General features: G+C 44.4%; 1 protein-coding gene across 4 annotated transcripts in view; it reads left to right on the forward strand.

Moving 5' to 3' along the window:
- Positions 1 to 20540, forward strand: part of ELMO1 (engulfment and cell motility 1) — a 401547-nt gene that overhangs the window by 362421 nt on the left and 18586 nt on the right. For all 4 annotated transcript variants that reach the window (XM_069461513.1, XM_069461514.1, XM_069461517.1 and 1 more), the window contains 3 exons: positions 675 to 838; positions 8386 to 8498; positions 16042 to 16149. In XM_069461513.1, the coding sequence (XP_069317614.1) occupies positions 675 to 838; positions 8386 to 8498; positions 16042 to 16149 (385 nt within the window). The remainder of the gene's footprint in view (positions 1 to 674; positions 839 to 8385; positions 8499 to 16041; positions 16150 to 20540) is intronic.

The following is a 20540-nucleotide window of genomic DNA, read 5'->3' on the forward strand; positions in this document are numbered from 1 at the left end:
GCAGTGGTTAATTGCCTCCTTGTAGGCTAGACCTGTCCTGAGGCAGCAAATTACCATATTCTTCTTTTTTCTTGATGCTTCCAATGGGATATGTCTGTTCTAATTTAATAAACCTCTTTTTTTAGTGCCTGGCTCAAAGAGGCAATACCACATGCACATTTCCAAATGCATAATTTGTATGAACGCTCAGGCCTTAACTACACGGGGAAAACAGTCTGGGAGGGGCGGCTGTGGGTATCTGTTCACATTCATTTGAACCGGTGCCAACCAAACTTCCACAGTTAATTGTATCTCAGCAATTTTCTCCTGGAAAAAATAATTACTATGCAGGCTTCTAGCTGTTGCTTGGCCTTCGTTCCTTCCTGACTCTTGAGTTGGCATTGTTTACAGTGTTGTGTCAGCAGTCACATAATATATCAGGCAAACGGAGCACACCTCCCACCCCAAGTCCCCCCGCCCCACACCCAGTTCCAACTTAAGTCGATCCGCTTCCTTCCTTGTGGTTCCAACAGTGCGAGAGAAAATGGAAGTGTACTCTTTGGAAAAGCATGCTCAAGATTTTGGCTGAGAGTGCAGATGGGACCAGGGAGGCAGGAGGCCACTAACTCTGGAGGGCTTTTCTGAACGGGAGAGGTCAGCTCCCAGGCAAATGATGGTCTTCCCTTCACCCACAGGTAATGCAGGTGGTGAAGGAGCAGGTTATGAGAGCGCTTACAACCAAGCCTAGCTCTCTGGACCAGTTCAAGAGCAAACTGCAGAACCTGAGCTACACCGAGATCCTGAAAATCCGCCAGTCTGAGAGGATGAACCAGGAAGATTTCCAGTCTCGCCCGATCTTGTAAGTTACCCGATACCGACCTCTGTCTCCCCAAAGGCTCTTTGTGACTCACCATTTCTAGAGTGATCGCTGATCTCAGAGATGGGCTGTGCTGTGAGCTCACTAGGGAAAGCCCACAGAAGACATCCTAAAGGATCTCAGTTTAGTTAGGGAAGTCTCAGCAGCTCCGTTAGAAAGAGCTGGGCGGAGTGGGCTGAGTGGGTGGGCTGCCAGGTGCAGGCAGAATGGGTCTGAACCAGGAACTGACCCAGTTACTGACAAGTCCTCCAGAAATCTGTAGCTAAAAAGTTTTGGACCTTTTCCAACACTTGGAACAAATTTATTTTGCCAATGGAACTGTTTTCCATGTCGGTGCCCTTTAAGTGGCAAGATGATCTGATCCAGCCAGAATGAAGCCCACCAAGAATTACAGCAATATGCAAATGGAAGGAGTGTGACTGCGAGTGAGTGGGGGTAAGAGCTTGAGAGGAGGAGAGAGATCCAGTTCTCCCTGCTCAGGCACTGGCTGGCATCGGAGCATGCTCTCTCTGCTCCTCGTGACTGTGAACCTACATAGGCCTACGGTGGGGAGGCAGCAAGTCTCCCTTTTACAGGACCTTGCATCAAATGCACCTATAACCATTGCAAAATTTCACGTATCTCCATTTTAAATTGTTCTGAACCTCAAACTTGAGTACTGTTTTGCATGTTTCATCTTTTCTAAGAACCGAGCTGTTTATCTTTCCTTGTCCTTTTCTAAGAGCTAGGTCAGTTTTGTTAGCGTTAAATTTTAGAGAGAAGGAAATAGGGAAAGGTGCTTCTCATTCTGTCCTCAGAAGACTGGACACAGCTTCTTTTAAAATTTTGTATGAAGCCAACTTTTAACATAGGTGTGATTCGAAGCCCATTCAACACACAACCTCCTGCCCAACACACACGCATACTCTTTCTGTCTCTGACTCTTTCTCTTTCTCGCACTCAAATATATGACATTTTTCATGCTTGGCAATTTGCAAAGCACCCTCATGCTATTTCATTTCCTTGCATCCCCATGAGATAGCCAGGTCTCATTTCCATTCAAAGATTAGGATATAGTTTGGAGAGGTGAGGACCTTGCTAACAAGTAGAAGAGCTGGGACTTGAATTCATATCTGCCATGTGAGAGACTGAAATGAGGTTAAAAAAAAATGCACAGGTCTGCAAAGACAATAGCCAAGCTATAACACCTACTGCATATTTGTTTTCAAATCATAAGAAGCACTGTTTGAAACTGCAGAGTAGAGCTGCAGACATTAGTCGGCATGAAGTTAGCAGGGGAGGGAAAACGCTTCCAAGGGGCTTTGGCTTCCATCACTGTAAAGTCATGCCCCGCAAGCACCAGCCAGCCCTTCTGAGAGGCACCACTGGGGTTTTGCACTGGTCCTCAGCCAGAAGACGGAAACAGCCAGAAACACTGAGCAGAAAGCACTTTGGGTAACTGTCTCCTTGGGGATGCAATTTCTTACCTGCAAGGAGGGACAGTGACTCCTTGTCCCACCCCAGGGCCTACAGCACTGAAACACTGGATTTCATAACATCTGTTTCAGCAGATGTGTAAACACAAAGACATTTTATTATGCTTTTGACAATAATTCTTAAAGCCTAAAGGGAGACTTGAGGAATCACTTCAGTTAAGGCGAAGTGATTCTAAATTAATGTTTGATCATGACTTTGTTCCAAGCAAGAATGTTAACTGCATGTCAAGTGTGAACATTTTGCTCCTGCTTTGGCTTTATATCTTCACTTCCTAAGGCTCTGCCTGTGACATTCTGAAGTTTCTTTTTCCTTTATTACAAGAAGCTCTTTTCTTTACATTTGTTTTTTTTTTTGTTTTGTTTTGTTTTTTTTTAATCTTTACATTTCTTATGTAAGAAGAAGCAATGCAAATATAAAGGAAGTCTGTTTGGATGTAGCTTTTGCATCATCCCTCAGCCATGGACTGAGAAGCACCGTGGCCCACTGGGGTCCTTGGCATATATAGTTGCATCAAAGTCGTAAAGATTTGCTTGAAGCCACAGCATTTAAATGGGAAGGTCAGGGACCAGTTTGATCATTATCCCAGCCTCCGAAAACAGCAGACAGGAGCTGGGATATGTTTTGTCTATTAGAGTGATCTATTCCTCAGTGATCTGTTTTGTCTATTAGAGTGATCTGCTAGACAGAAACTCATTGTGGGGTTAGATGAAGTCTAAATGCTACCAGAATGGCTCACATGAGAAACTCAAGTTACGTAAGAGAAAGGAGTAGACCATGTGTGCTTGTTTTCGTTCATTCATTCATTTAACAAACATATATTGAACAACTCCTACATGCCAAGCCCTGCCCAAGGTTCTGGGGACAGGCAGAGACCCAGAGACACTTGATCCCCCACTATCCCAGGCTTTAAAAGCTACCACAACTGGGCTCAGTGCTTGGATACAGGAAGCACATGTGGGTTGTTGTAAAAGCACACAGGAGACATATCTAACTCAAGTTGAGGGTTAGGATATTGGAATTTTACAGCTGAAAAGCACCCAGAAGGCTGTCCACTGGAAGCTTTCATTTTGTAGGCAGGGACAACAACGTGCCTGGGGCCTGACCACCAGCAAGGAACCCCACTCGCCATAGGGCCATCCTCCCGCCTGTCGGACCCCATGTCACTCTCCTGCTCCCACACAGCATGGCAGCAAACCTCAGTTCCACGCAGTCACCTTGAGCCACACACCTTGTTGTGATAAAACGTTTATGTTTCCTGAGAAGAAAAATGTTAACTCCATGTGACTAAATATTTTGGGGGAATATATTAAGATATTCAGTGGGTTGAAGGAGCTCTGGTTTACTTTTTAGCTCTTGATTAATTATTTCAAAGAGGAGGTTTTGTTATTTCCTACTTAGTGTGACTTAACAGGGAAGATAAGTCCATCCACACAATTAGTCCGAGTTAATGGCCATAAAAAGCTTGAAGAGTCCAAAAATAGGTCATTTATCACTACGTTGGAGGGGAAGGGAAGATGCAAGGACAAACAGCGGTGAAGCAGGGAAGTGAAACGTGTGACACTCGGACTCAGGTTGCCAACAGACCTGCTGTCAGATTCCACTGACAAGTGTGGCTCTTTAGGCAAGTTATGTAACTGATTTTAAGCCTGCTTTTCTCAGCTCCGAAAATGCAGAGTGTCTACATCATTGGGTTGTTACGAGCATTCAACAAAGTAGTGCGTGATAATCACTCAGCATACGGCTGGCACATAGTAGCCACTCACAGAAACAGTCACTCTTATTAGTCTATAAAGAGAATTTAACAAGCTGTGATGCTGTTAATATGTAAATGGTAAAACTGACACTGTGAATGTATTTGTATATACCTCACCTTGTCTTAGAAATTACAGTGGAAACAGGTAAGAAAGAAAGAAGTAAAAATAAATAGAGCCAGGAATAAAACCAATACCTACCCTGCGAATCTGCACTCTTGCTAAAGATCAACCACAGACTTCACTCAGAGCTTTCTCATAACCAATGCAAGTAGGACAGGCTGGTCAGCTATACAATGTTCAGTGTTCAAACACTTGACAATATTTCTTGCGTGCCTGCCATGCTCACACCAGCCTCTTTTCTATGTGTTGGTGTTTCAGCAGTGAAGAGAACAGACACAATCCTCACCCCCATCGTGATTGTATTTTAGTGGGGAGGAAAACAGATAGCACAGTAAATAAGATGACAGTACATTAAGACCGGAGACATGCAATGGAGACACAGAGAAGGATAAGAGAAAGAGTTTGCAGTTTTAAGTAGAGTGGTTAGAGTAGATCTCCCTAATTAGGAAGGGGACATTTTAGTGAAGACATGTAAGGGGCTAAGGGAACAAGCCATGTGGGTATGTAGGAGAAGGGTGTTCCAGGCAGAGAGAATCACCAGTGCAAAGGCCCTGAGGTCAGAGCAGGTCTGGGTGTTCAGTGAATAACAAGGCGGCCAGTGTGGCTGGAGCAGAATTACTGAGTGGGGGAGAGCAATAGCAGGTGAGGCCAGAAAGGTAGCTGGGAGCCTCTTACACAGGGCCTTACTGGAGAGGCATTAGAGGGTTTTGAGCAGAGAACAGACACTATTTGACTTAGGCTTTTAAATAATCCCTTTGGCTGCTGTATTGGGAATGGATTCTAAGGAGGTAAGCTTGGAAGCAGGGAGATCAATGAGGAGGGTATTTCAAAAACTTCCCATTTAGAGTATTTGCTAAAAGTCAGATACATTTTAAAGATAAGAGACAATAGTATTTCCTGATTGATTAGATGTGGGGTATGAGAGAAAGAGAGAAGTCGACAACTAGATGACAGAGTGAGTGGAACAGGTCTGGACAAGAGGCTCAGGAGTTCAGCTTTGGACATGTCAAGCTAGGAGACATCTGAGTAGGCAGTCAGACAAATGAGTCTGGAGTTCAGCAGAGAAGTCTAGGTTGGAAATATACATTTGGGAGTTGTCAGCATAAAGTATATATTTAGAGTCATGCGTCTATAAAGTAAGAACAGAAGAGGTTCAGGGACTGAGACCCAAGGCACCCCAGTGTTGAGACAGAAACAGATTAATTTCCATGAAACTGACACTGTCACTTGGCCCAGAGTCTCCAAGTTACTCTTCTAGATCACTGGTCAGAAAACTGTGGCTCCTGGGCCAAACCTGGCTCACTACCTGTTTTTGTAAATAAAGTTTTATTGGAAGACAGCCACACTCGTTTTTTTGTGAGCTGTTGATGGCTGCTTTCACTCTATCAGGGCAGAGTCGAGTAGTTGAGACAGACGCCAACCATATGGCCCACAAAGTCTAAAGTGTTTCCTGTCTGGCCCTTTACAGAAAAAGTTCTGCAACCCTTGTTCTAGATAGACAGCAGGTAGTAGCTCAGTAGGGCAGACCCAGAGTCAAAGAAGGAATCTCACCAGTCTAATGGTGCCGTCTGCCTTCCCTGTGTGGCAGTGACCTTGTTGAGCCTGGACTTGAAATTGTTTTCCAGAAACAGTGCTAGACTTTGAATTGCTCTTCACATACTCTTTAAATCCTCCCGCCTTTAATCTTCCTCCTTTCATGTGCTTGCAAGACTTTTGGGTAGAATCAGAAGGATATTTATCAAAGCAAAGCCAGTGAACCCATGACCCTGGCCTCACTGACCCCAAACTGAGAATTTCAAAACCTAGTTATAGCTTATGGTGTTATTATCTGACTTACCCCAGAGGTCAGAGCTCAGCCACAGAAACATACTGTAGGGATTACTTATGTTTTCCCAATATGTGTGAATTTTATAGCTACCGAGTTCAGTTGCCAGGAAAGAAGAAGAAATTGCTTAGGAAGAGAAAAAGCTGTCCTGTTCCCCTCATTGCCTGATCATGTGTTGGAATCCTTTGGGTTTCTTAACAAAATAAGGGTAACTCTTACAGCGGCAGATTTACTTATTCTGATAATGTGTCCCAGAAGATGGTTCCGTGATGACGTGTGTCATGACAAGCACGTCTGGGTCTTACACTAAAAAGTTATACAGCATCAGTTAGGATTACTCGGGAGTTCTTTCCATTATTTCCTCCTTTTGGTCCTCATCTCTGCATCTTCCTCTCCATTTCAATAACTCACCCTTAGCCTAGCAGAAATATTATTTAAAGATACATCTATGACCTAAGAACTAATGAAATTCCAACACTCTTTCTCCCGTGTTTTCTCTGTCTTCTAGAAGGTGACGTCCTTCCTCTCTGCCCAGGCGCCCAGACTTGGAAGTCAGGACAGTGATTTATTGCCACGGGTGACTGCCCTGGCGGTTCCCCACCCTCTTCTCCAGTCAGTGCAGGGTTCTTCCAAGCTGCAATTTACTGAGTCCATTTTACAAGAGCTGAACACTGATAATAGTTTTAATGATCCGAAAGCCTGAGATGAGACCCCAAGCGACCTGCACGGGGAAGGCTTTACAAATATCCCAAGCTGCGTTATTAAGGCTGAATTTCCATTTTATGCTTTATAGATGTTCAGTTGGAACAGTGTCAAATGACAAGATGTTTGATGCCATTTCAGCCTCCAAAAATGTATTAATGGAGTACTAGAATAGCTAGAATACTCTGGTAGATGGCCAGATCCTTTTATGTAACTATTTTTTCCTTTTTTTCTCATGCATAAATAGAAGCAACTGGCACAAGGAAGACCTGAGTCTGTGCCCATATTCTACACTTAACCTCCGAGAGCTGTTTCCCCATCTGTAGGATGGGAGTGATGATATTAATACCTATCCCCAAAAGTGGTTTTTGTGGGTGGAAAGCGGACAAAAGAGGTTAACTAAGCTAAAATTGCACAGTGCACTCCCTGGCTCATAGCCGGTGCATACAACGCGTTAGTGCCTTTCCCACCTAGGAAGGGAGCACCGCATGAGCACAGGTCGCCTGCATCCCGGGGTCGGGCCAAGTCCAGAGTTAAGGCAGAAGCTGATGAATATGTGAGCCTTGACTGCAGTGTAATTTGGGCATATGGATTGTTTGGCCTGAGGAAAGGAAAGAATCTTACCAAAGAAAATTCAGTAACGCCTTACATTTCTGCTCAGTGTTTAATAGAGACTCATATTCACACTGTCTCCTTTGGGAGTTATAGCAGTTTCCAGGAAAGATTCTTATCTCCATTTTACAGCTGAGGAAACTGAGACAGATGAAGTACATGAAATGCTTAGTCACGGGCAGAGCCTAGACTGAAACACTAGTCTTCTGCCTTCTAGATCTGTGTTCTAGCCAATATTTGCGACACTGCTCTGAGGGGTCAGCCCTGGGTCTCCCTGTCTAGCTTCAACTAGAACACTTCTGGCTCGTCTCGAATGCTAGGACCCCACAAAAAATTTCCTAGGATAAAAATCTCTGCTCTAAAAAAAAAAAAAAAAAATTGGAAACCATTTCACTCTATCTTTGTAGCGTAGTACATCCCAAACTAAATTATATCATATTAGCCTGAGACAAGATGCAAATAATCTTTAATTTATCCCATCATTATCTCAATCTCTGTGGGCCAGAATCTGGGGCAGTGTTGTTGTTCCCATTTGTGAGTGATGGAATTGAAAGCAAAAGTTGTCCTGTGGTTTGCTCATGATAGTGTTTGCTGTGGAATAGTAACCACACGGTTGCCCAATATTCCTGTTTGATCAGATCACACATGTAGTCTGGGAGTTTACCTGCTGCAAGGAAAAAAATATTTGACCAAAGATTTATTGTCTTAGCAGAGCTGAATGGATTTTTGCATAAGTTTATATCTGTGGCTTCATAAAACAAAAGAAGACATTTCTCAGGATACTTTATTCTGGAAAAACATCACGGGCTGGTGCTTTTGTGGATATTTTGTAAATGTCAGAGAATCTATAGTGTTATTGTAACAGATAACCCTGGCCACTGACGCTTAATAAACGATTCTCTGAAGCACCGACTTGGGAGACACTGGGATGTTCAGGAAAACATGCAGCTCCCACTCGCCTGCCCATCTGCCCATGATGCACACTGACCAAGCACTGTTTCTTGAGGCGTGCTGTGGAATATGTGTTTATCCTCTAACAGGGAACTAAAGGAGAAGATTCAGCCGGAAATCTTAGAGCTGATCAAACAACAACGCCTGAACCGCCTTGTGGAAGGGACCTGCTTTAGGAAACTCAACGCCCGGCGGAGGCAAGGTAGGTATTGTTTCTGAGACTCTCCAGATTTGGGTAGGGTAAACAGTGGTCTGCTCCCTGGGGACCCACAGGGGCGTGGTGTTGGTTTAAGGGTGGGCCATGCAGTGTTGTATTTGGGACAGGAAGAGCAGTCCAGGTAAGTCCTGGTCCCCGTGCATACCCAAGAAGAATCAAAGTCCAGAATTACTAGAAGACCCATGGACCTGAAGAGCCATTCTTTGCCATTTAGTGCCACAAGGCTGCGAGTGGTGGTGCCATTTAGCCAGAGTCAGTTGTGTGCCCTGATCCCTTCGCTGTCTTTGGAAAAATCAATGTTCAGGATACATGGCCCCCATCAAGATGATTTATAAAGTTTACATTTACTTGACGTTGGGCAAAGGGCACAGAAGTTTGGGGATGGGGAATGGCTAATAGACGCATACCACCAAATGCCTCCCCCAATGCCCAGCTAGCATCCTTTGGAAGCTGAATTCCTAGAACTAAATTTAACCTTCTAGTCTATTTCACCCTGAAACTTCCCTTTCTAGGTTGAAATGAGTAGGTTCTAGCAGAATAACCCTGTTTCTAGATGGACTATAATAATTACAGGGGTTTTCTTGGTTTAAAAAATGTTAGTTCCTGATCTGTAAATTTTTCCAATTTTCTAAAAATGAATTACCTCATGAACAAAAAAATATTAGCATCTAGATTATAAATTTATTAGTTCAGCTCCCTAGGGAGCATGACCATCTGTGTTTAACACAAAATCATCCTTCGGAGTGCAGAAAGAAAGGCTTTTTGGTATTTGGTAAATGGAATTGAAATCTGGTGACTGGCTCTGTGCTTAAAAATAGGGATTCAAAGCAGACTGTGCTGAAATTGATTTCCTATCACCCCATCAAAACATTCCAGTTAGATTTACACAGATTAATGAGAACGTGACATCTTTAATCCGTTCAAGAAAGATGTACTTCGACCTGAAACCTCAGACAGGTGGGCACATGCCTGCCAGGTGCCATCACAGGCTAAAGAGCAGGTGTCCCCGTGCAGGAGCCATGGCCACACTCCCTTTAAACCTGTCCAACAGTGAATAGGACACAGATGACGAGATTTAAGGAATTAACTTTACAAGGGCAAATATAAAAGAGCTTCCAGTCTCATATACCTGGAAAGTGGAGGAACAAATGCAGAGGCCTTGACTCAGCCTTGTTTGGCTGGAAGGTCCCCGAGTTGATACTTGCCCATTATTCTGCCTGTCCCTTGTGCAACTCTGCCACCCGGACAGTGTGATGTAGACATGTATAAGTCTGCGTTTCTGGGGCTTCTGACCACGTTAGAACTGGGAGGCAGTAAATCTGGTACAACACAGCAAGCTGGGTCCAGGTCCCTGCCCGCACTCACTGGCCACAGGTACAGATAAGAGATAATATGGAGGGGCCGTGGACACCCTGCTTAGTGTCCCTGTGCTTCTCTCCTTCTGTCAGATGGGGGTGATGTTAGTTCCTGTGTCAAAGAGCTGTACAGGTTAAATAAAATTATACATCCATAGCAATTAGCATGGTGCTTGACAGATTACCAAACATTCATTAATGATATTGGTTATTAATTTTAGCTCTTGGTTCCTCAAAATATAGATTTTTGAGCACAGGAGGTAGAGTGGCACTGGAGGTCACATGCCCACTTCACTCCTCTGTCCTACCATGGAGTAGAAGGCTCTGGCTGTGGGATCCTTCACAACAGAAACTGTCTTGCTCCTCTGTTCCCCTGGACTCCCACAGGGAAGAGTTAAGATGAAATCCCAGGAGTTGCCTGTGTTAGGGATGCTGTTGGCTTCATAAGAATCTGTAGACTCAAAAACTGCCCCCTACTTTCCTCCTATTTCAGAGATTAAGGTCTTTCAGAATCACTTGCATTGAATGGTCTTGACAGGAGCCCCAGCTAAACACTGGAGAGTCATGTCACGAAATGATAGCACGAGACGTCTCATTGAGAACATTGTCCATTTCACTGGCCGGCGTTCCCTCTCTGTGTGCTAACATGGCAAACATCCTGGAACTCAAGGCTGGGAAAACGTGCACTTCCCACTTCCGCCAGCAAGGCCTGTGTGCCCCACTCTCATTGCTCCTGCGGCCCGCTCAGATCACCTAGAGCCAAACGGTTTGTTCAGCACAGGAAACACATTACCTTTTGGGGAAGACAGGTTGTACCTTCCTCTGTCCTTCACTGAAATTTTCTTTTAATATTTTATTAAACCTAATCATAACTCATTCTGACAAAAAGAGATACAGACAAATAAATACATATTTTCGAATGAAGAAAAGCCAGTTTGTTTTCAGGCAAAAGGCACTTTCCAATAGAACAGAATAACAGATAACCGTTGTCCCCACCCAAAAGGTGAAGGGACCAGTAGTGTGGACAAGAGAGACTCTTCTTACCTGGAAGAGCAGGAAGGCACGGATGTTAGTGAGAGCCAGCTCTGTGGAAGGTGCAGGATGCAAGCTTTATATATGTGCTACTCAGATAATTAGGACCATTACTTACATGAAGAACAAAGATCCCTAAGGGTTTTATAATTAGGCCCAGGCCCCACAGCTAATAAGCAGCAGGGCCAGATGTGTGACTCTGAGGCATCTGTGAGGCCAAATCATCTTCAAAAGTATGGATATATGTAACCTAAATGTCTGTACACACCCGTAACATTCTGAAATTTAAAAAAAAGTTTGCGGGGGCTCTGGAGTCTTGTGCTGTGAACAGCTGTGCCCAGGGAGGCAGAATTCTGTCAAAATACGAGTCTCTGGTTTTGAAGAAAGCCCGGTCAGATGAGGAAGATTTGAAAGGCAGAATGACCTTCATCGATATCTATAGCCATCGTTTCCCTTTACTGTACAAAAAAACAAATCTTGGATCTCATCACATAGAAGATGACATTTCCCTTTAAACACATTTCTGCATCCCTCTTGTTTTGTGACTCGGAAAGTTTCGACCTTAGGCAGGAAGTGGACCTTCTCCTGAACACACTTGGCCCATTTTAGGTTAACCTAGGAAACATCCAAAACTGTAATGGAAGTGCTCTAAAGACGTCCTTCAGAAAGACCTGCCTCCCTAACACAGGGCTCTCAGGGCCCTCTGGGTCAGCAGCCAGCTGCCAACCGTGGGCTCTGCACCCAAAACTAAAGTGTCCCCTACTTCCACAGCAGAGTCGATCAGGACTTGGTTCTTGCAGTGCCCTGTGCCTCGCTGAACTGACCAGCATTTCACATTCACCAATGGTAGCTACTGCTCAGCTTGCTGGTCTCCCCCAAAGACCTGGTGGCCAGCCCCAAACTTGTCTTCAGCCTGGATGATAAAGACAGACAGTGAGCTGTACTGTGCAATATAGCTACCTGTGGCTGTTTAAATTAATTAAAATGAAAGAAAATTTAAGATTTGTTTTCTTACTATTGAATAAAGCAGATAAAGAGAATTTCCATCATTGTGGGAAGTTCTGTTGGATAGAGCACTGCAAAAATTACAGTTGCCAGTGGTTGTTAACTCCATAATAATCTATGTGACATTGGGAATAGCGTTAATCAACCCTTCTTACCAGGCTTCTGAGCTCTGAAACCAGCTTCTTCCTCTGGTCCTTCACACACACACACACACACACACACACACACACACACACGGAGGGAGGGAGGGAGGGAAGGAAGAAGGAAGGAAAGAAGGATCGATCTCCGTATTTTCAGTTTTTGAGTTTGGGGATGAAGAGATTGCTATTAACATTCTCTCATTTGTAATTGACTGGAGGACTTCCATATTAACTCTTATTTTCTCCTAAATGCTAGTAAACAATCTTTGATAATGTTCTCACTGCTTCCTGCTAATTGCTTTTAGTGATGCAATTCACTCTTTCATTGCCCAGAGGGATTGAAGAACTAGTAACATCACACTGGGTTTTGAAAGGAAAATACACATTTTTCTTACCATAAAAGAAGCTACAAGTCAAGCCACTGCTGGTGGCTGACAATGAAACTGTCTCACCCAACAAGCACGTCTGTGTGCTGTGCTGGTTGGAGCTGGCAGCTTTGCCCTCTGGTATAGCAGCTCTCTCTTCAAGACGGACAAAACCTCTACACCTGCCAAAGCTAAGGAGGCCTTTCTCAGTTTTTACCCTGAGAAAGATCCAGGCTGAATATTAGTTATGAGTCAAGACAAGTTTCTCAGCCTTTTCAGTCCCTGTTTCCAATATTGTGTCATCCAGGCAAGACCTCCTCTTGGACGGGCAGGAGCTGAACACAGCTCTCACATCAGCGATGTGCGGATCGTTTTGCTTTCCACCATGTTAGTTGTAGACAGATGAATAGGAACTTATATACGAAAAGAGAAGAATTAGCCAGAGGTAGGAGGAAAACCAGGGCAGGGTGGCGTCATGTAAGTCAAAGGAATTTAAGTTCTGAATGAAGGAAATTCCAGCAGCTTCACACCAGATATTATTATGGTGGAATTCCGGGTAGCCTTTTGGGTTTCTTGTAAACAAACATCAATGGCAACTTTGCAAGGAAGATGGTTGTTTTGCCCTGGAACCCTGATAAGTAGCCACGGTTCTCTATTAGTTGATGAATGTAAGAATACGTTGTACGAGAGACCTTCCGTCTTCTTATTTTTCCCTACAGCATAGCCAGAGTTGCTGATTTGTCCCTGTCCCTACTTCCCAGCCCCAAAATAACATCTTTCTCTTAGCTGAGGGAACTCCTTGTCCTTGAGCGCCTTGGCTCTGTCCCTCCTGTCAGCCATCCATGCTAATGATTTTTTGCTACACTTGGTAAAGTGCTGTGTGCATCGCAGATGCTCTGCAAATATTCATTGGATAAACAAATTTATCCTGAAAGTATAGCAGCGAGATTTTTTGAAGTCTTACAAATCAATATATCTTACACATGAATATTAAGTGGTGCAACTTACTACTCCACGATCTATCTGTTTGTAGTCTACTGTATACCGATTAAATTTCTTAATCTTTCTCCTGAAAAATCTGTTGAGTATAATTGATCTCCTTTGATTGTGCCGTATTGACTCTTTGGCTTCCAGTAGCACCGCAAAACCCTGGAGCTTACCCCAGCTTGGGAAGCAAAGGATTCCTGTAAAGTGCAAGCTAAGGTCTTACTCAGAATAAGCCCGGGACATCTCAGTGCCGCGTCTCGGTGACTTCCTTCCCAGCCTCTGTTACCCTTCAGTCACTCACTTAGCCAGAAATCTCACCCGAGAGGCAGCAGGGGAAGGAAATCATTATAGCAAATTTCTCCAGCTGGCTCATGGTCATCACAGCCTTGCAGATCAGCTGACGGGAGCTTGTGGGGAGGAGGAGCCCCCATAGCTAGGCCCCAAGAGCACTGTGGATGCTCAGAAAGCGTGGTCTCCTCCTCTGGAATTCACAATTCCTATTGTGAGTTACAAGTCAGATTCCCAAATGTGTTCTCCTCGTGGAAAACCGATAATCACACATTTGCCTAATTAAAATGGCTGTGAATTGCTCAGGGATTAACTGTGTTTTCTCCCTTTGAAATTCTCTCCCAGAAAAAGGATCCACATTTGATGTGTATATATAACATAATTTTGAAAATTTAGCCATTCAGGATGTTTTCATAGCTATTCAAGTACTCCTTTTTTTTTCCCCCTCTCAAATTTTTCCACTGATGTTCAGATCCTTTTAAATACATGGATTGCCGTGTTCTGACGACACGCAAGAACTCTCAAACCCTATCTAGCGATGAGGAAGACAGGAATCTCAGACAGGTGCCTTTTGTGGATCAAGTTTGGGCCTTTTCTTTGTTCACTGTGTGGCTTTTACTTTCATTCTTAAAGCTCTTTTTCTAACGAAAGAATCATATCGTTAAAATGTGATTTTGCAGTGAAAGAAATTTTAGATAGAAAACCACCTTTCTTAAAATGTAATGGAGAGCTTTTTGGTCAGACTGGTTTCAAAACAATCTGTGTTTCAGGCATAGTAATGAGGTGACTGGCCAAGGTCACGGAGTGTACAAACTCCATAATGGTAAGGGGAAAAAGGAGAGGTTATAGGTGTTAGATGCTTTGTGCTTCAGGCATTTTGACCAAGTCCCCTTGGGTCTTCATTTATCAACTTAGCCAGCACCAAGTGTGCAAGTTGTATGTGTCAGGCACTGTGCCAAGGGATTGGAACTTTGCGATTATGAAACCAGTAGCTGTCATCAGAGAGACCCTGCCTCTTCACACTGTCAGGGCTGGAGTCCTCTTCTTCTGTCAGTATAATTGTTCACAACACACCCACTAGGGCAAGCTGCTTACGTAGGGTCTGTAATGGGGAATACTAAGGTGGTAAACATGTGGGCACCAATCACATCAGTCCAAGCTATCTTGTTGCAAAGAAGATGGTGGACCAGCTCGGATGATGGGGAGAGGCCCTTCAGCTGTGGTGATCAAAGAGGGCTTCCTGGAGGGGGCAGCATCTAAGCAGAGCCTTGAAAGCTGCACAGACATTGCTATCACAATTCTAGTTCCTTATGCATAAACAGTTCTCTTTGCCTCTTTCTCCCTGCCTCATAGACTTATTCAAAATTTCTTATTACATTTGGGAGCCTGAGGGGATAAAGTGGAGCGAGTTATTTATAAGAATGATACTAAGGACATCAGACTGAGGTGGGGGGGGTGGGGGAGGGGATGGGGGTATGCCTACACAATGAGTGCAATGCGCACCGTTTGGGGAGTGGTAACACTTGAAGGTGATGACTCGGGAAAGGGGGGGTGGGGAAAAAATATGAAACTATTGTTTTTAACTTGCACTGTTCACTTAATAATTTATCATGAATATTTCCCATATTATTTCATATCATTGTACAAGAAATAATGTATACATTATGAGGAAAAAAAAAAAAAAAAAAAGAATGATACTAAGGCCCTGGTCATACCTGTTCAGAGAACTAAATTCTAGGAATTGGAGAGGAGAATGACTGTGAATATCCTCAGACTTTGGATAAATCCCTGCATTGTTTAGATGATTTTCTCATGAACCACCCCACCTTGGGGTATCACCAGTGTCCTGACCATTCATTCATTAATTTGTGTCTTAGCTTCAGAGGTGGAGGTTTGTGGTGTCAACTGAAATACAGCCTTGTACACAACTTTCTCACAGTCTGGAATCTCAGAGAGGAAAGTGGAAGCAGAAAATTACCAAGAAAGCTGTTTTTTCTACATCTTCCTCCCTCTTTTGTCAGGCTTGAGTGAATAAGGAATAGTTCCCGCGCTGGTTATAGATTCTAATCCGATACCCTCTGAAAACCACCACCCATAAGATCTATTGCTGCTGAGCTTGAAGGATTTGATGACTTTCTTGATTACCTAATGTATACCAAGCAGGACAGGTCATACCTTAGCACCAAAATCAATAAGGGGCTTACTGCCCAGGGGCCTAGAATTCATTCTTCCTCAAGGCTTAAAATATTATAAAATGAGTTGCTTGTTCCTCCAGGCAAGGGTATTAGGAAATAACCATGCTGATATTTTTGGAAACCGGAATCACTTACCTTGTAAACTTGTTTTTTTCCCTCAGACAAGTTTTGGTATTGTCGGCTTTCGCCAAATCACAAGGTCCTGCACTATGGAGACTTGGAAGAAAGTCCTCAGGGAGAAGTGCCCCACGATTCCTTGCAGGACAAACGTAAGTGGCACTTCCGGGTAGGAGCCCTGAATGGTGGTTGTTTGTTACTTTCATCAGGTACCAGAACTTGATGGATTTGGGGTTTGGGACTGAACAGGAAAGAACGTGAAAGGGATGCTTAGATGTCTTTCCTGAATGACATAAACGAGGTTCAAACGTCCACTTTATACATTACTTATCCAGGTGCCTTTTCGAGGAACAAAAAAAACATAAGCCTGTTTCTGTCAATTGTCTTTTTCTCATGGCCCAAAGTAATTTCACAGCACTCACATGCTTGACCCTACCACACTGATTCATACAGTTTAGTGTATCCCATAATTCTAACACAGAGTTAATGGCAGATCCAGAAATGTCTAGCTTTCTAGCTTACTTCAGAGAATTAACTTGGACACTTTAAAAATGTCTGATCAGTTACACTCTACTGTTTGCTAAATATTACTCCAGATATATATTATGTATATTTATTTGCTTCTTCTGCATGTTGTCTGTTTTAGCATGCACGCTTTTGAGGTAGCAGTAATGTGCAGGATTCTTTTAGCCCAACACAAAACCAGGTACCAGGTTTTTTGACAGTGTTAAGTGAACAAATTAAACAAAGTATTATAGAAGCACTGAAACAGTGAAATACACAATTAATTTGGAAGAGAAATGAGATAAAGTGAACATAGAGTCAGAAGATAACCCAGGTAGAGAAATCAGAGGGAGAAAATGTTCAGAACACTTTAAAATAACTTTTAAAAGTCACCTTGACCCTGCAGTGGTAAGTGTGTCCCAGATGGAGTCCTTCCCCTGAGTCTCACGCCTCCCCTCTTGTCACCCCAGGCCCGTGGAAGTCAAACCTGGACTGCCTGCCTTACCGCTCACAGCCATCAAAATAAACCATGAGTGGGAAATTTCCTGACACATTCAGACTGTGCTGACATCTCAGGCAGACAGCCTGGAACATTCTCTCTTCCTCCTGCTTAAAAATGGGACAATCTGGTCTTTGTAGTGTCATTTAGTTCAGAAAGCAATCTCGTCTCCTTTCCTAGGAGAACTGCCTCCCCAGCCCACACTACTGGCTCCCTAACTGGGGGAGAAAGAAATCTGCAATCCACTGCTGCAGAGAGGCTGGGGCAGTTCTGTGCATCCCTCCCCTGGAGGCTCCTGGGCCTCTGCCTGTAGATGAGGACCCTTCCTCCAAAGTTCAGAAAGCCTCCCCACCCCAGCAGACAGGCTAGTCCAGTGGTTCTCTAAGTGCAGTCCCCAGACCATCAGCTGCAGTGTCACCTGGGAACTTATTAGAAATGCAGATTCTCAGGCCCTACTCCCAGCCCTGCTGAATCAGAAACTCTGGGGGTGGTGACCGGCAGTCTGTGTTTTAACAGACCCTCCCAGCGATTCTGATGTGCATGCAAGTTTGAGAGCAGCTAAGCTAGATATTGTTGCACACTCCACATAATGATTTCCCCAAATGTGGCTTTCACCAATAAGTATTTTTGGAAGTGATTGATTGTGTATTGCCCACCTTTAATTTTTGCAAAAAGAAAGGCTGTTAAAAAATAAAGTCTAGCTAAAATTTAATATCACAGTTATTTCATAAAAGAAAGAGCTCTTGATCACACACACACCAAAAAAAAAAAAAAATGGTAAGAAGGACCTAATCTTGGAATAAAGGACCTCCCTTCTGCTGAATTAAATTAGCTCTATGAAAACCCACACCAGTGTCCTCATTTTCCTGCATTTGCAATTAACTAGTAAAAACTCAATGGTGAAAACTCTCCCGTGAACTAGGAACTGACAAGGGCCAATGATGGGGAGTCACTGCTCTGCAGCTGTTAAATGAAGAGTTAGGGGTCACTGTTGGCTGAAGCAACCAGCAGCTCTGTAGGAGATCCGCTGCAGCCCATTCTCAGCCTGGCCAAGAGAGGGAGAGTGGTCAGGACAGAACGAACAACAGCTTGGCTCACTCCTTCCCCATGAGGCCCAGTGAATCAGCACCCCACTCACTGGGCTATTATTTATCCCCATGTTTATAAAGATGTAATCCACTTCTCAACTCAAAGATAGGCATTTGGCGGGTGGGTTTGCCAAGCATGAGCACAGCACCCCCATGCTAGCTGGCCAGTTGCCTAGGAAATTGTTAGCCCTGCTCCTAGAGAAGGCTCAAGGGCATGGTAGCACTGGAGCCTTGTGTAGGGGCAGTTCCTGAGCTTGCCCATGAGCTGATGCCCCCCAACCCTATGAAGGGCCTCACCTCCAAGACCCCAGGGTGAAAATGGCTAGCCAGGAACCATGAGTGCTGAGGCAAGGGGAGAGCCAGCTTGCCAGGGTGGTAGCAGGAGAATAAGGCCAGAGTAGCAAATCTCCACAAATTTCCACAAATCTCCATGCAGCTTTTGGCAGTGGCCACCAAGCGATGCTGCTTCTGGAAGAGGGTTGCAGCAATCTCTTCTGACAGTGCCTCCAAAACTCTTGTTCACCCCTTTCCTCTGTGGCCTTTGAAATCCAGCAATGTGAAGTTCCACAGAGATGCTCCATAACAGTTTACCTGTTGCAAGATGAGCCAAGAATGTGTACTTGTGCAGGTGTGTGCCTGTGGGAGGGGGGTGTGTGTGTGTGTGCATGTGTTGGTGAGATTGTACCCGTCTGCACATGTGTGCCAGAGGAGGGGTATATCATGTAAGGAAGTGAAATGAAGCTATACTGTGCTGGAGACAGAAGGCCCTGGCCTGGGAAACTGAAGTTTGCTGCTTCAGACCTGCTGCCTGGTTTGCATTTAATTTCAATTCCACATTCTGCCTGGAGCAAAATAGCCACCCTCTTGGAGGCTTTAAAAGTCTGAGACCTTATACCCCTGGAAAAATGAGACTTCTTTGTAATGAATGCTAAGTGCCCTTGTTCTTGCCATGCCCTCTCTGGATCAAGACCAAGGGCGAGATTGTCTTCCACCTTCAGTTACTCAGTGGTGAATATTGAGATATTGACAAATCAACTAGTGTAAGGAAATCATCATAATTCAGCTATTGTGAGTGAAGACTGAGGGCCTCTCCTTAGTTGTTTTCTTCCCAAAAGGTTTAGAAAATCTTTCTTCTCATTTTCCTTTTATTGTCAGGAACTATGGCCCTTCAAAGTCCGCATCGCCTGACGTCCCCTCTCGCCCCACGTCCCTCCCGCCAGGTTCGCGGGTTGTCACCACCCCGACTGCACACTGGACTCCGGTGCTCCCCAGCAGTGCCCTGGGCAGGCACCCCACCGCCTCCCTTTGAGAGAGTGTGGGCTGCGTGCCTCGCCCCACACCAGCGGGGCCTGGACGGAAGCGCAGGCCTACCCCTTCCCAGGAGGAGACTAAGCCTGGCGCAGCACAGGAGGACAGTGGCCGCACAGCGAGGCACAGTGGGCCATTTGGGTCACTGAAGCATAGTGAATAATTCAGGTCCCTCCGTCTACAGAGAGAATTAACTTTGATTATTGGTAACAAGAATAATTACAAATGACATTTACTAAGTGCTTACTACATGCCATGCACAGTGCTAAGAGCTTAATGTGAATTATTCTCCCAGCAACCTGAAGAGGTAGATGTTATTGTCCTTACTTTACAGATAAGGAAACTGAGGTACAGAATGACTAAGTAACTTGTTCAAAGTCACAGGGTTAGTAAATAGAGCAAAGATCGGAATGCAGCCGTCTAATTCCATGGCCCAGATTGTCACCCACGACTCTATCTATGCTGCCTAGATTAAAAGCCAACAATGAGCTTGGCTCCAGTGTAGGAGTTAATTCTCAGAGCAGTCCTTTGAGATAGATAATGTTATAATTTCCCACTGCAGACATGGAAGCTGAGGCTCTGAGAACTTAAGCCCAAAGTGGTAGAGCCAGTAGGTAGATCTAGAATTCCAACCCCAGCTCTCTGATTCCAAAGACACAGCCCTTCCCACCACTCTATGCTACATGGCTGACCTACCAGATTAGAGAGACCGGATTCTTCACTCACCTGTCCTGGGATCAGCCTGTCCCTTCTTCGTATCTCAGCAGTAGCTTCTACTGTAGAACTGTGCACACAGCAAGTGCTCAAGACTTACTAGCTACTTCCTGGAAATGGTTTCGGCCTCAATGTGGCTCCCAATGGTGAAAGCTGAAACTATTTTCATCAAGGTGGCCACATTTACTTTTTCAGTGGCATTTTTGTTTTAAATCACAATTAAACTACACTTGGGGCTGTGCTCAGAATGATTTGAGGTACCAGCACCTTCCAAGAATAGCGAGAAATCATGGCCTCGCAAGGGTGCATGAAGTAGAAGAAAGAGCACTAAACTCAGCTCCGCCCCCCTAGCTGTGTGACATTGCATAATCAATTTCCTCTCTTGAGGCCTCAGCCTCCCCATCTGTAAAACGGGAGTGTTGAATTAAGA

The sequence above is a fragment of the Eulemur rufifrons genome, chromosome 29 (assembly GCF_041146395.1).
Source record: "Eulemur rufifrons isolate Redbay chromosome 29, OSU_ERuf_1, whole genome shotgun sequence".
Lineage (NCBI taxonomy): Eukaryota > Metazoa > Chordata > Mammalia > Primates > Lemuridae > Eulemur > Eulemur rufifrons.